General features: G+C 54.7%; 1 protein-coding gene across 1 annotated transcript in view; it reads right to left on the minus strand.

Annotated features, from left to right (window-relative positions):
- TRRAP (transformation/transcription domain associated protein) overlaps window positions 1–12,129 on the minus strand; it is a 90,637-nt gene that overhangs the window by 56,294 nt on the left and 22,214 nt on the right. Inside the window, 10 exon segments of the mRNA XM_070362803.1 lie at window positions 27–287; window positions 1,064–1,261; window positions 1,359–1,576; window positions 2,834–2,935; window positions 2,938–3,032; window positions 3,474–3,555; window positions 3,558–3,624; window positions 6,166–6,366; window positions 8,976–9,232; window positions 11,242–11,407. Coding sequence (XP_070218904.1) covers window positions 27–287; window positions 1,064–1,261; window positions 1,359–1,576; window positions 2,834–2,935; window positions 2,938–3,032; window positions 3,474–3,555; window positions 3,558–3,624; window positions 6,166–6,366; window positions 8,976–9,232; window positions 11,242–11,407 — 1,647 coding nt within the window.

A 12,129-nucleotide genomic window follows, 5' to 3' on the forward strand; every position in this document is an offset into this window, starting at 1 on the left:
GTTCCGCCCGGTGACCAGCGCCTCACCTCCTTGTGCGGCTCCATGATCACGGTCACACTCTTCCCGGTGACCTGGGCCAGCACCTGCAGCGAGTGCATGGCCTGCTTCCTCACGGTGGAGTTCGGGGACGTGACCTCCCGAACCAGGTCGTGGGTCACGTGGTGGAAGGACTTCTCCTGGGCTGCCACGATCTCCTCCACCCTCTCCTCGTCCTTGAGGGGCGTCGCACACCTCATCAGAAGCTGCTCCAGGGTGGTCTTGGCCATGGCGACCGCGCCGTTGGAAACCTGCAGGCCAGGGACTCCTCAGCACCAAAGACGGGCGCTGCTGGCCACAGCACCCGCATCTGCACACCCACCCCAAATGTTGTGGCTGGGGGCCCACGCCCCTCACACACCAGCTAAGGCATCAAGACTGCTTCGTGTCGTCCTCAAGGTACCCCGGTAGCTAACCCTGCTGCTTAGAGATCGCTTGTTTGTCATTCAGGAAGAAAACATGGATCCAGACTTGATCCTTGTGTTTACCAAACACATTTAAGCAGGCGATGCCCACCACCTTCTACTTGTTTGTGCTACATCCACACAAAGGTTCGTAAAGAATGTGGCTCCCTCAGGAACTTCTGCAGCACGTGCACTGTTTAATCTGTGGCAGGACTGAGAAGTACTTTCCCTTCAAGGACCGCTGTGTTACGTCCTTTGGCCAGTTACTGTTTACCCAGACTGACCCGTATTTAGAGTCTCAGAGAATCTGAGGGCTGTGATCTGTCCCTTCATTTACAATGTTGTAGCGGGATCAGAAAATGAGATGGTTAGCTAGCAACACCAACTCAATGGACGTGAATCTGGGCAGACTCCACGAGACAGTCGAGGACACGGAGGCCCGGCCTGCCACAGTCCATGGGGGTCACAACAGTCAGACACGACTCGGTGACGGAACAGCATTAGCGGTGAGATCTAAGCTTCCCGGAGAGCACACTTGCAGAACCGCCTGACACTCACTGCTGCCAGGCGGACGACCGTCCTGCGCCCTTGCAGTCAGGCCCGGGGCCGCCCTCCCCGCCTACCTCGCCCGTCAGGTCCATCATGACGAAGAGCAGCGCTTTGAGGAAGGTCTGCTGGTTCTGCAGCACCCAGGTGAGGGGCAGGCGCTCCATGAGGAACTTGATGGACACCACGCCACCCAGCTTCGCGTACCAGGCCTGCTCGTAGCAGCACGCGCACAGGCGCTCCACGATGTAGGAGAAGAGGGGTAGCTGGCACGCCTGCAAGAGACGCGCACCGCTCGTGTGCCCCCAGGTCCCGAGACTCGGAGAGCGGCCGCCCGCGGGCAGGCAGCCCCACCCAGACCGCACTGCTCACCCGCTCCTTTGAGCCCAGGATGATGCTCGCCACGTCAAAGATGACGGCGAGGGCCACCTCCCCAATCTTGCAGAGCTCCTTCTCCTCGTACGCCATGCAGATGGCGATGGCGTCGATGAGCACCAGGGGGTCCATCCCTTTGGAGCCGTTCTCCTCGCTGTGGAACATGGCGGTGCTGGGCTGGCTGCCCACCTGGTAGCAAGGGAGCAGGAAGGGGCCTGGGAGGAGAGGCGGGCGGCAGGCGGGAAAGCCGGGCTTAGCGCCACAGACACACTCGTCCCTCCAACTGCAAAACTACCCGTTTCCCTGGAGATTAGGAATTTAATAAAAGCCAACCCTGGTACCTGACCAACTTCTGTTAAACCGCAATCATTTACAAACTAAGCAGGTATAACGTAACTGACTCCATTACACAGTGTTAACTTTCAGATTTTCTCAATCACAGCTCAAAGACAGACTTGTTTAAAGGGAGAACCGTAATCAGGTCTCTTCGTTGAAAAAACTCATTAACCAGGCCACGAGGCACAACGTGCGAGTGACGATGGGTTATGCTCCGGACATTCTTGACACACACAGAGGAAAGAGCAAGAGCACCCAGCTCTGAAACCCAATCCGCGCAGGAGGGGTTGGAGCAACTAACAACTCACACCCGGCAGGCACCGGCCCGAGGCGAGGCAGCAGTGACTGAGACGCGTGCGGGTCTGCCGGGAACACTGGGAGACAAGCTCCATGTTAAATGCACGGCGCTGACTGTTCGGACAGGAAGACTTTAATAAAGGGGGGAGTTCTGTGTTCTGCAGTGCTGGGAGAAAACTACTTGTCGCCCAGGGTGAGAGGTTTCGAGGACACAAAGTGCTACTCAAGAGGTCATGCCCACGACCGGCGCCTGTCTGGGAGCAGCTGCAAAACTGAGGCTGAGTGTTCAGGAACAGCAGCGGGTGGTGCTGTGACATCTTCACTGTCTCTTACAAAACCACCAGTCTGCAACGGATTGGAAACACTAACAGAATAGGTCCTTCGGCACCCAGAGCCGGGGAAGGCCTGGAGCAGAGGGGAGGAGCGGCCAGGCAGGGGAAAAGGCACAGATGAGGGTCCAGGAGCAGACTGAGGAGCCGGGGGACCGGGGCAAGCGGTGATGGGGGCTGGGCCTGGCAACCACCACCGGGGACAGGGGGCCAGCAGCGGCAGGACCGGACACAGTCACCGCTCTACACGCAGAGGTCCAAAAGTACTCGGCCCCCGAAACGAAAACAAAGGGCCAAAACGCTAAACCCACCGTGTTAATATTTTATACGTAAAACCAGGTGACAATTTTCCAGTGAATACAGCACCTACTGCTGAAACACCAACTCTCTGTGTCAATGGAATGAGTGGACAACCAGCAAACAACAGTCCACAACCAATCAGCCAAACCCAGCTTCTGTGAAACACAATGTCCCTGAAGACCTCAACCCGGCCCGTCTGGGGTCACTCACCACACTGCTGGGCGACCGCCACCATCGTGTAGTGGCGGATCAAGCTGGCCACGAAGGGCAGGGCACTGGGCCGCAGATCTTTAATGACTGCGGACATGAACGCCCGGTCAGGGCCTGCTCAAACGTCTTCCGGGCTGGGGTGTCCTGTGCTTTGTAGCGATGTGATATAATGACGTTGGGGATGGTCTTTTCTGTAAAGCTGTGTGACAATTAAATTCAGCGTCACCACACTCGAGTCCAGAGCCGACGATCCTACCACAAGGGACCTATGTGTAGCTGCACAGGCCTAAGTGACTTCTCTGCTTTAATTTCAGCAACAAGTGGAATCTAACATGACAAGTTTCACAATGCACGTCTTCAGCCAACGGGTCAAGAGACACCAAAAGTGCTGTCCCCTAACGTGAGCACGGGCCAGTGACCCAGAGGGACACCACGGAGCGGCAGCACATGCAAGGGCTGAGAGAGACTAACCCTCAGCACCCAAGTTCTTTCCATTTTCTCTAAGCGAGGCAGGGCTGGGCAGACAGTGTGTCCCTTTCCTGACTGACGGAACACGCTTCCGGCACTGAGCGATCTGGGAGGCACCCCCACCCCTAATGCTCTGAAACAAGGCCCGCGCCCTTCCCCGCGCAGAGCATACTTGGGGTGGGCCAGGAGCTGGTAGAGCGCGTGCTTGTTGTCCTCCAGGCTCATCATCGCCACCAGGAAGCACTTGATCACTTCCACGCCTGCCTCCGGTAGTAGGGCTCGGTGTTGGCGCTCTTCAGGCAGTCTAGAGCCGTTTCAATGGCCTGTGGTGAAAAAGCACGGTAACTGTGTTTGTGCTGAAATCGTGACTCTGAAAAGCCTTTGCTGGAGGCACGAGCAGCACCCAGAAGCAGCTTGATGCACGTCTACCCGCACAGACAGCAGTGGTTCTGCAGACAGGCGAGGAGGTTTCACCAAATGAAGCATCCAGAGGAGGCAACGGATGCGGCTCAAACTGAAATGTGAAGCCGGGTTTACTGATTTTGTGCTTAAATGGCCAATGGGAAATTTCAGAAATTAAGTGAGCTCAGGACTCCTGTGGCAGATTTGCTGGATTAAACTAGAACCTGAGTCGTCTCAGCTCAAAACTGAGATGACTTTCCTAAGGTTTAACTAATTTCTTGCAAAAGGGTTTACTTCATTTTTTCAGAAAACCTACACAGCTTCACACATCTTATCCTACCCTGCAGGTGGACCAGGAAGGCAGGGAAGGCAGGATCACATACAAAAACACAAGTCTTCAACAGCTCAGGTGCTAATGTTAAGGGTACTTACACACCTAGAAATCAAAGGCCTAATCTGTACTGGGCTTCCCTGGTGGCTCAGAGGTTAAAGCATCTGCCTGCAATGCAGGAGACCAGGGTTCAATCCCTGGCTCAGGAAGATCCCCTGGAGAAGGAAAAGGCAACCCACTCCAGTTTTCTTGCCTGGAGAATCCCATGGACAGAGGAGCCTGGTAGGCTACAGTCCACGGGGTCACAAAGAGTCGGACACGACTGGGCGACTTCACTCAATCTGTACTGAAGTCTCCTCCAGACGCAGTGTGAGGAGCCAGGGAGGGGCTGATGGGATGGGGCCCACGTGCTCCAGACGCAGGCTGGCCTCTCCCTACCTCACCCCTCTCTGCAGAGACTGGAGGGGGAACTGTGTTATCTTAGAGGAGCAACATAACTTCCAAGCCGATCACCGTCCCCTCCCCACCCAAGAAAGGACTGTCTTCGGTATGCCAAAAGGTATGCCAAAAGCAACTCGTGTCATGTAAACCCGCGGCACTGGGCCTGGCCCTTCCCTGCCGGCTCCTGCCAGGGCCCCGAGTGCCACCCTCTGTGAAGGGTCCCAGGAGCAGCATCGGATCCCTGGAAGGACCAGGGAAGCCTGTCTTCACTATCTGGTTTCTTCCCTGCTTTAGCTGCTTGGGGGAAAAACTACTTCTAAAGGGATCTTCTTGCTCTGCTCAGTCTATGCAGAGGTCAAGTGAAAGTCATAGTTTGCATTCTAATGCCAAACCGACACAGACAGGGCTAAAGCAAACAGAATCCTAACTTAAGGAAATTACCTAAGATGTGCGAACTGGCTGGATTCACAGAGTGGTCACTATGGTCATTTTCAAGGTAAAGACAGAATTGTAGTTGTATTTTCTCACAAGGAAACTAGTGTTTATTTGGCAAGCACTTCGATAAGGATTGCGATAAGGAGCTGAGATTAAAAAGGGCAATATGTCTGTGGGGCAGGGCTGGGGGAGGGGAGTGACAATGTGTGTGCTTGAGAAGGTGGGGGGAGAGGCTGGGTGGGGGACAGGTGGACACAGAGAAGACCCCAGAAACAGCTCCAGGGAGATGCTACCCAGAGGGCACCCTTCCTCACAAACGGTCAGCAATGTCTGGCTCAAAAAAAAAAAAATCACAGGCACTCCTGCTGTGTCTACTTCCCACACGGACAGCGGAGTTCTAATACACAGGACAGGGCGAGGTGAGCCTGAGCTCAGGCAGGGCTGAATGGTCCTGGCCACAGGGCACAGCCAGGCCCAGGCCTGCAGAGAGCTCAGCGTCCGGCCGGCGTGCGGCTCACTGAAGCGGCCGTCACTTGGACACACGCCAAAGGGCGGTAAAACCCCTCCCCAAAATGCTCTGGGTAAAGTAGCCTGAAATGATGAGGTATCAAAAGCGGCAATGCAGGCAGCGAAGGCGGGTTTTATAATAAAAAGGGGAAAGTCGGATGCGACCACAGGGACAGTAATAAGTACGACCTTGAGTTCGGGAGGGCCAGAGGGGTCAGTGAGGTGAGGGGGCCAGATCTCAGTAAGGGTCAGGCAGAAGCAGCTGAGTGATGGAATACGCTGGGCACCGTCTCCTGGTTTTGACAGAGCCGCCCCTGGAGGGAGCCGGGAGTAAAGTAGGAGCTTGGGGCGGGGTGGGCGGGGCGGTGAGACAGGGACACGATCAGCCTGGTTCTACGATCAGCCTGGATCAGCCTGGTTCTACGTCACCCTTGATGAGACACCCGCTGGGCATCAGAGCAGACAAAGGGCAAGGGTGAGGCGGGCGGGGCAGCACCCCCGCCCTCTGGAAGGATGGCCCTGCCCAGGCGCAGGTCCTCGGGGGCAGCGCCCCCCACTGGCCTCCTGGGGTCATGGAAACCCTCACCAGCCAAGCTGGGCCCCAGCAAGCCTTGTTGCTCTTTGGGTTAAGAAACTCCCGCCCCAAAGGGACTGGTTCTATCTGCATGTTTCTGAACAGAAATTAAACGTCTTAAAAGGGAACCTGCAGTCTCTTTTTTAAGACGCTCCCAGAGACGGGCGCAGTTACCTTCTCCATCGGGAGCTGAAGGGACGCTTTACAGTCAGAAAACTCCACGGTGACGCTGGGGCCCTGAACTTCGGTCACAACGTAGAGCAGCTTCTGGGACTCCTTGAGCATCTTCCTGTTGCTGCCGCCGAACTTCCCGAGGACGCGGTAGGCCACGTGCGAGATGCTGTCCGCGGGGTTGCGCAGGGTGCGCCACAGAGCCTGCAAGCCAGCGCGGGCCTGTCAGCCTCCGAGCCCGCGCCCACAGCCCCCGCCCCCCCCAAAAACTCTGTGGACGACGCGGCGAAGACGCCCCCACCCCACCAAAAGGCTCTGGGGAAGACGTGGCGAAGACGCCCCCCCCCCCAAAGGCTCTGGGGAAGACGCGGCGAAGACGCCCCTCCCCAAAAGCTCTGGGGAAAACGTGGCGGAGACACCCCACTCAAAAGCTCTGGGGGAAGACGCGGCGAAGACGCCCCTCCCCAAAAGCTCTGGAGAAGACGCGGCGAAGACGCCCCACTCAAAAGCTCTGGGGAAGACGGGGCGAAGACGCCCCACTCAAAAGCTCTGGGGAAGACGCCTCTCCCCAAAAGCTCTGGGGAAGACGCGGCGAAGACGCCCCTCCCCAAAGGCTCTGGGGAAGATGCGGCAAAGACGCCCCACTCAAAAGCTCTGGGTCTGGGGGAAGACACGGCGAAGACGCCCCACTCAAAAGCTCTGGGGGAGACGCGGCGAAGACGCCCCACTCAAAAGCTCTGGGAGAAGACGCCTCTCCCCAAAAGCTCTGGGGGAGACGCGGCGAAGACGCCCCTCCCCAAAGCTCTGGGGAAGATGCGGCAAAGACGCCCCTCCCCAAAGCTCTGGGGAAGATGCGGCAAAGACGCCCCACTCAAAAGCTCTGGGTCTGGGGGAAGACGTGGCGAAGACGCCCCTCCCCAAAAGCTCTGGGGAAGACGGGCAAAGATGCCCCACTCAAAAGCTCTGGGGAAGACGCGGCGAAGACGCCCCTCCCCAAAAGCTCCGGGGAAGACGTGGCGAAGACGCCCCACTCAAAAGCTCTGGGGGAGACGCGACGAAGACGCCCCTCCCCTCAGTCCCCAGACACAGCTCTCTGCCTGCAGGACCCATGTTAGTCCTGTGTGTGTCCTTCCCAGAAACTGAATGCCTTTACAGAAAACACACACGTAAATGTTCTTCCATGCTCCTGGAGCACAAATGGTAGTGAGTCGTCAACAGCGTAGAGCTCAAAGGCAAGAGAACGGAACACACTGCTTGGATGGATACGCACACGGGCTGAGGGAGCAGCCAGGAAAACACGTCTGCCGGTAAAGCCCTTGATCCTGGATTAGATGGAGTGTCCTCAGGTTTTTACTGCTATTAGGTTTTATAACTTATAAACATGATACACAAATTTCCTTCTACATTTCAAATCTAATATGAGAAAGGATGGTGAAGAGGGAACACTGGGATTGTAAAGGGACCGGCATTATAAGAGAAACGAGTTACTGGGTACCTTGTACTCACGGTTAATATAAAGAACAGAGAGGCCCTTGACTTTCAAAAAACTGCGATTTTCCCAACTTTTTCACTGACATCTTCATAAATCCTGAAAACGGCCACAGCTCACTATTTAAATCTATTTTCTGACACATCCTCTGTAACAAGGCCAGGTATTAGTGTCTAGCGATCATCAATATAAAATCTTTGAACTCTTCTGTACGCAAAATTCCAGTTTCTCTTATGTTCCTGTTGGCCCACTCGAAGCCTGAGCACTGCGGGAGAGGGGCATCTGCTCGCCTCCCCGGGAGGAGGCAGCCTGGGAATGGGGGTCCAGTCTCCCACCCTCGCACAGGGACTCGGCAGGCTGACGGCTGGCCTGTGCCAGCAGTCCGGCAGGCAGGAAGCAAGCAGGGGCCCTGAGCGGTCTCTCCCTCAGCCTGTTCTGCTCACTGAAGGGCAGGAGGCCCCGAGCCCAGCCCTGCCTCCTCTCTCCACGCAGTGGCTCAGGTCGGGCCCACGGTCAGCCTTCCAAAACCAACAGTCCTGCCCTCTGGCCAGGCCTCCACATGATGGCCTTGGCAGCTCCCACCCAGCCTCTCGGCCATCTTCTCCTTTCTAGATGGAGCCTGAGACACGCGTGCAGGTCACTGTCTCCTGTCCACTGTCCAGAGATCCTGCATCTCAGGAGCGACTGCGTGCCCATCACAGAAGCTGGCAATCAGACCCCGATCTGGGGCCAAACACTCTCTGCTAAAGGGGTGGGTGAGCAAGCAACAAGTCAGCCCTGACCTCTAACATTCACCAACCACAGTACAAACCGTCACCATCAGCAAAACACGAGGGGACAACCCCACACCCGACACAGAGCTCTAATGACCACAAGACCTAACACGGGTTCAACCCGCCTTTCTTTTCTGTTTCCTCCGGGGGCGGCCAGACAGCTCTCTCTCTACAACAAGGGTGTACCTCTGCACTGTGTAATTCGGGAACCTCCAGAAAGAGAGTGCATCTCCCTGGAAACAGCGGGATCCAGGTTAACACCTGCCTTCCCAAGCCATCAACCTCATGAGAACGCGACACTGTGAGAGCCCTCCGAAAGGGGAGCGATGCTGCAAAACAAGTATCTGCTCGACACTCGTGGAGTTTCTCCACATCACTTCGTAGGCCAGAAGCCTCACGCAGCCAGGCGAAGGCTCCATTGGTAGTGCAGCAGAGCGCGAGTGCAGGGCAGCGAGCTTGCCTCTGAAACGGAACGCATGGCGTCCCCGGGAAGGAGGTGGGTCCCGGGGCCCGCGGCGCCCTCTGCCGGCGGCACAGGGACGCGCGCTCACCTGCATGAGCTCGGCGCGCACCGGCTGGATGTGGTCGTACAGGAAGTCGGGCTGCAGGTTGTCTACGCACAGCTCCAGCGTCCGCAGGCCTTGGCTGACCAACGTCTGAGAGCCGTTGAGCGCCGACACCAGGGGGTCCATGAGCATGGGCAGGTAGGGCAGGAGCGAGCTCAGCCGCACGGGCACCGTGAGACACAGCTCCACGAACAGGTCCTTCATATGCTGCTTGTGCAGGCCACTCTGCAGCATGTTGAGCCCTGCGTGGGGACGTCAGCACGTTGAGCCCTGTCTGTGGGGGACGGTACTGCCCAGGTGCACCCAGGTAACGCCGAGAATAACAGGCCACTCTTTCTGTAAACATCCGCCTCAAGACAGAATTACGCCTTAGAGTTACGTTTGCTGCACCTATCCTGTAACTGCACCCGAGGCCTCTTCCATCTACCGTATGGCAACAGCAGGCTGCATGTAATCAGTTTAGGCTGTGATGAGTATTATTTAATGTGGACTGAACTAACATTAAGGACTAATTAATGCTGCTGCTGATGCTAAGTCGCTGCAGTCGTGTCCGACTCTGTGCGACTCCATGGACTGCAGCCTACTAGGCTCCTCCGTCCCTGGGATTTTCCAGGCAAGAGTACTGGAGTGGGGTGCCATTGCCTTCTCCGAATTAATGCTACACAAGGTATTTAACATCATGTTCTCCAGTGAATAAGCCCAATCTAGAAAGAAACACACTCCAACGTGACATGTTCATCTCAAGTCTGAGGCTTACAAGCTTGCATGTCATTTCAGGTTTCCACTAAACCACGGCTGATGTTTATACTTTAAAATAAACTTAAAAAAAAAATCCACTCGATTTTGTAAATGAGAAGAGCTTCCTTCTTATAAACTCACGGCCCCATACACTCTTCACGAGGGTAACAAAGTATTTATTGAGCCCCGCTCCTGAAAAACGTCCGATGTGGACCTGCCCACAGAACCTGAGAGACAGCTGGGAAGAGAAAAGCAGGGAACAGTGCCCCCCAAACAAGGTGCGTCCCAGGCAGCTGAGTCTAAAGAGGGACCGCGGGCCAAGGCAACACACAGCAGTCGCACCAGACTCAGAACCCAAAGGAGAAGGGAGACAAGGAGAGGGGCCAGGCCCAGCTCCCAGGAGTGGGTGTGCTTGAACAAAATAGGTGGGCAGAGAAGGGAGGCTGGGAAGCCTGCAGGCGGGGCCGTGAGACCGATCAGAGCAGAGGGCGCAGGCTGGGGAGGCCTGGAGTCAGGGTCAAAACCAGACAACACAGCCCGCCTACGGGCCTCCTTAAGCACCTGCTGGGGGACTTAGGGCCACGTTACCTTCAACGTGGAGGAAGGCATGGCAACCCACTCCAGTATTCTCGCCTGGAGAATCCCAAGGACAGAAGAGCCTGGTGGGCTACATCCCATGGGGTCACACAAAGTCAGACACAACTGAGCGACTAACACTGCCTTTAACGTGCTCAAGGATCCCCCAGGTACCTTCTGGGCACATTATGCTATAAATGGCTTCTCTCAGAAGGATTTATAAAGAAAATACAGAAGAAGATTCAATCCCTTGCCAAGAGCTCACCCTTTCCAAACAAACACAAAAAACATTCCGAGGACAGTGTGTCCACTCAGTTCATACCTGTGAACATTCATTGGACTCAAGATGCCCTTCGGCTGTAAGCCTTGAAAGCATCCCTAATGCACAGAAATCAAAGAATCCTGTCTATGCACCTTAGCAACTAAATAAAAACACATATTTTTACGTATTTTTATATATTATATATAGGGTTTATATCTGGAGAAGGAAATGGCAACCCACTCCAGTGTTCTTGCCTGGAGAATCCCAGGGACGGGGGAGCCTGGTGGGCTGCCGTCTGTGGGGTCGCACAGAGTCGGACACGACTGAAGCAACTTAGCAGCAGCAGCAGCAGGGCTTATATCAGCTTTATCACTTGTTTTTTTGCCTTCTTGTTCTCTTTCAGTCTAGAGATCCCTGACCTTACTAGTCTCTAAAACTGCTTCGCAAATGCTACAAAAACGTCCTAACTGGGGTCAACGAAGACCTTCCCACTCCCAGTCAATTCTGAGCAGGGAGATGTACCCCTTTAAAGCTCAAGACACAGGGACAGACACACACACGCACACACGTCCCCTCGCCATGACCGGGTACAGAGGAGGAACACCAGCAAACAAGGTTAGCCAAAACCCACGCGTGCACACAAGACTCAACAGCGACCGGGATCACTGCTCTGACCTTGCAGGAGGTTGGGTAGGAGAGGCAGGAATTCCTGATACAGGAGATCATGGCTCCCGCCCCCAATGGAGCGGAACAAGGCCCGCAGCAGCAGGAAATAGTTGTAGGGCTCTTTGGCCGTCTGGGCGAGCTCCATCGAGCTATTGACAATCTTGTGCAGGTGAGGCTGTGGGACGGAGAAAAAGCAGGTTAACAGGCTCCAAAGGGAGGAGGGTTCACTGCACAAAGGGAGGAAGGGAAGGTCATCTTGATGAATTTTCCAAAAAGAAAAACCAAACAGAACCTTTCCAACTTTTATTTGACTCAAATTAATTTCTCTTAAAATACAAGTAGCTTTCCACCCAGTTTGACTGTGAAAGAAGCATTTACTAGGTTCCTATCGTACCACTAATACGTAGGCGAGCGATGCTGCACAGACACTCTGTAGCAGGACCTGAAGGGCCTGTTGGCTCTGCAGTTCTTGTGAACAGTTCCTCCCCCTTCTAAGAACAAATAATCAAACGAGACGAAAGAAGCCGGTCTCCTAATAACTATGGAAATACAAAAAGCAACCCAGAGGCACGGAAACTTCGCTACCAATCACGTACTACACACGACAAGTTGGGAAGAGCCTCAGAAGACGTTCGAGATCGGAACGTTTTAGAAAACTTGATCAAAAATCTGTTCGTATTTATTTACTTCAAAAAAGCATTAACTTAAAAGTTTAATGAACAGCTTAAAACAGGTTAGCTTTTTATCTTATACTTCAAATCCTAGTCTTGACACGCAACAGGTTAAGTTTGATGTGAGTTTTACTGCAGGCGCATTTAAAGTGAACTGCAAACTATCCGCAGAGCCATTTATAACCGTATATGGCATTTCTTTTATAGATAAATCATCCCTATTAGT

The sequence above is a fragment of the Bos mutus genome, chromosome 25 (assembly GCF_027580195.1).
Source record: "Bos mutus isolate GX-2022 chromosome 25, NWIPB_WYAK_1.1, whole genome shotgun sequence".
Lineage (NCBI taxonomy): Eukaryota > Metazoa > Chordata > Mammalia > Artiodactyla > Bovidae > Bos > Bos mutus.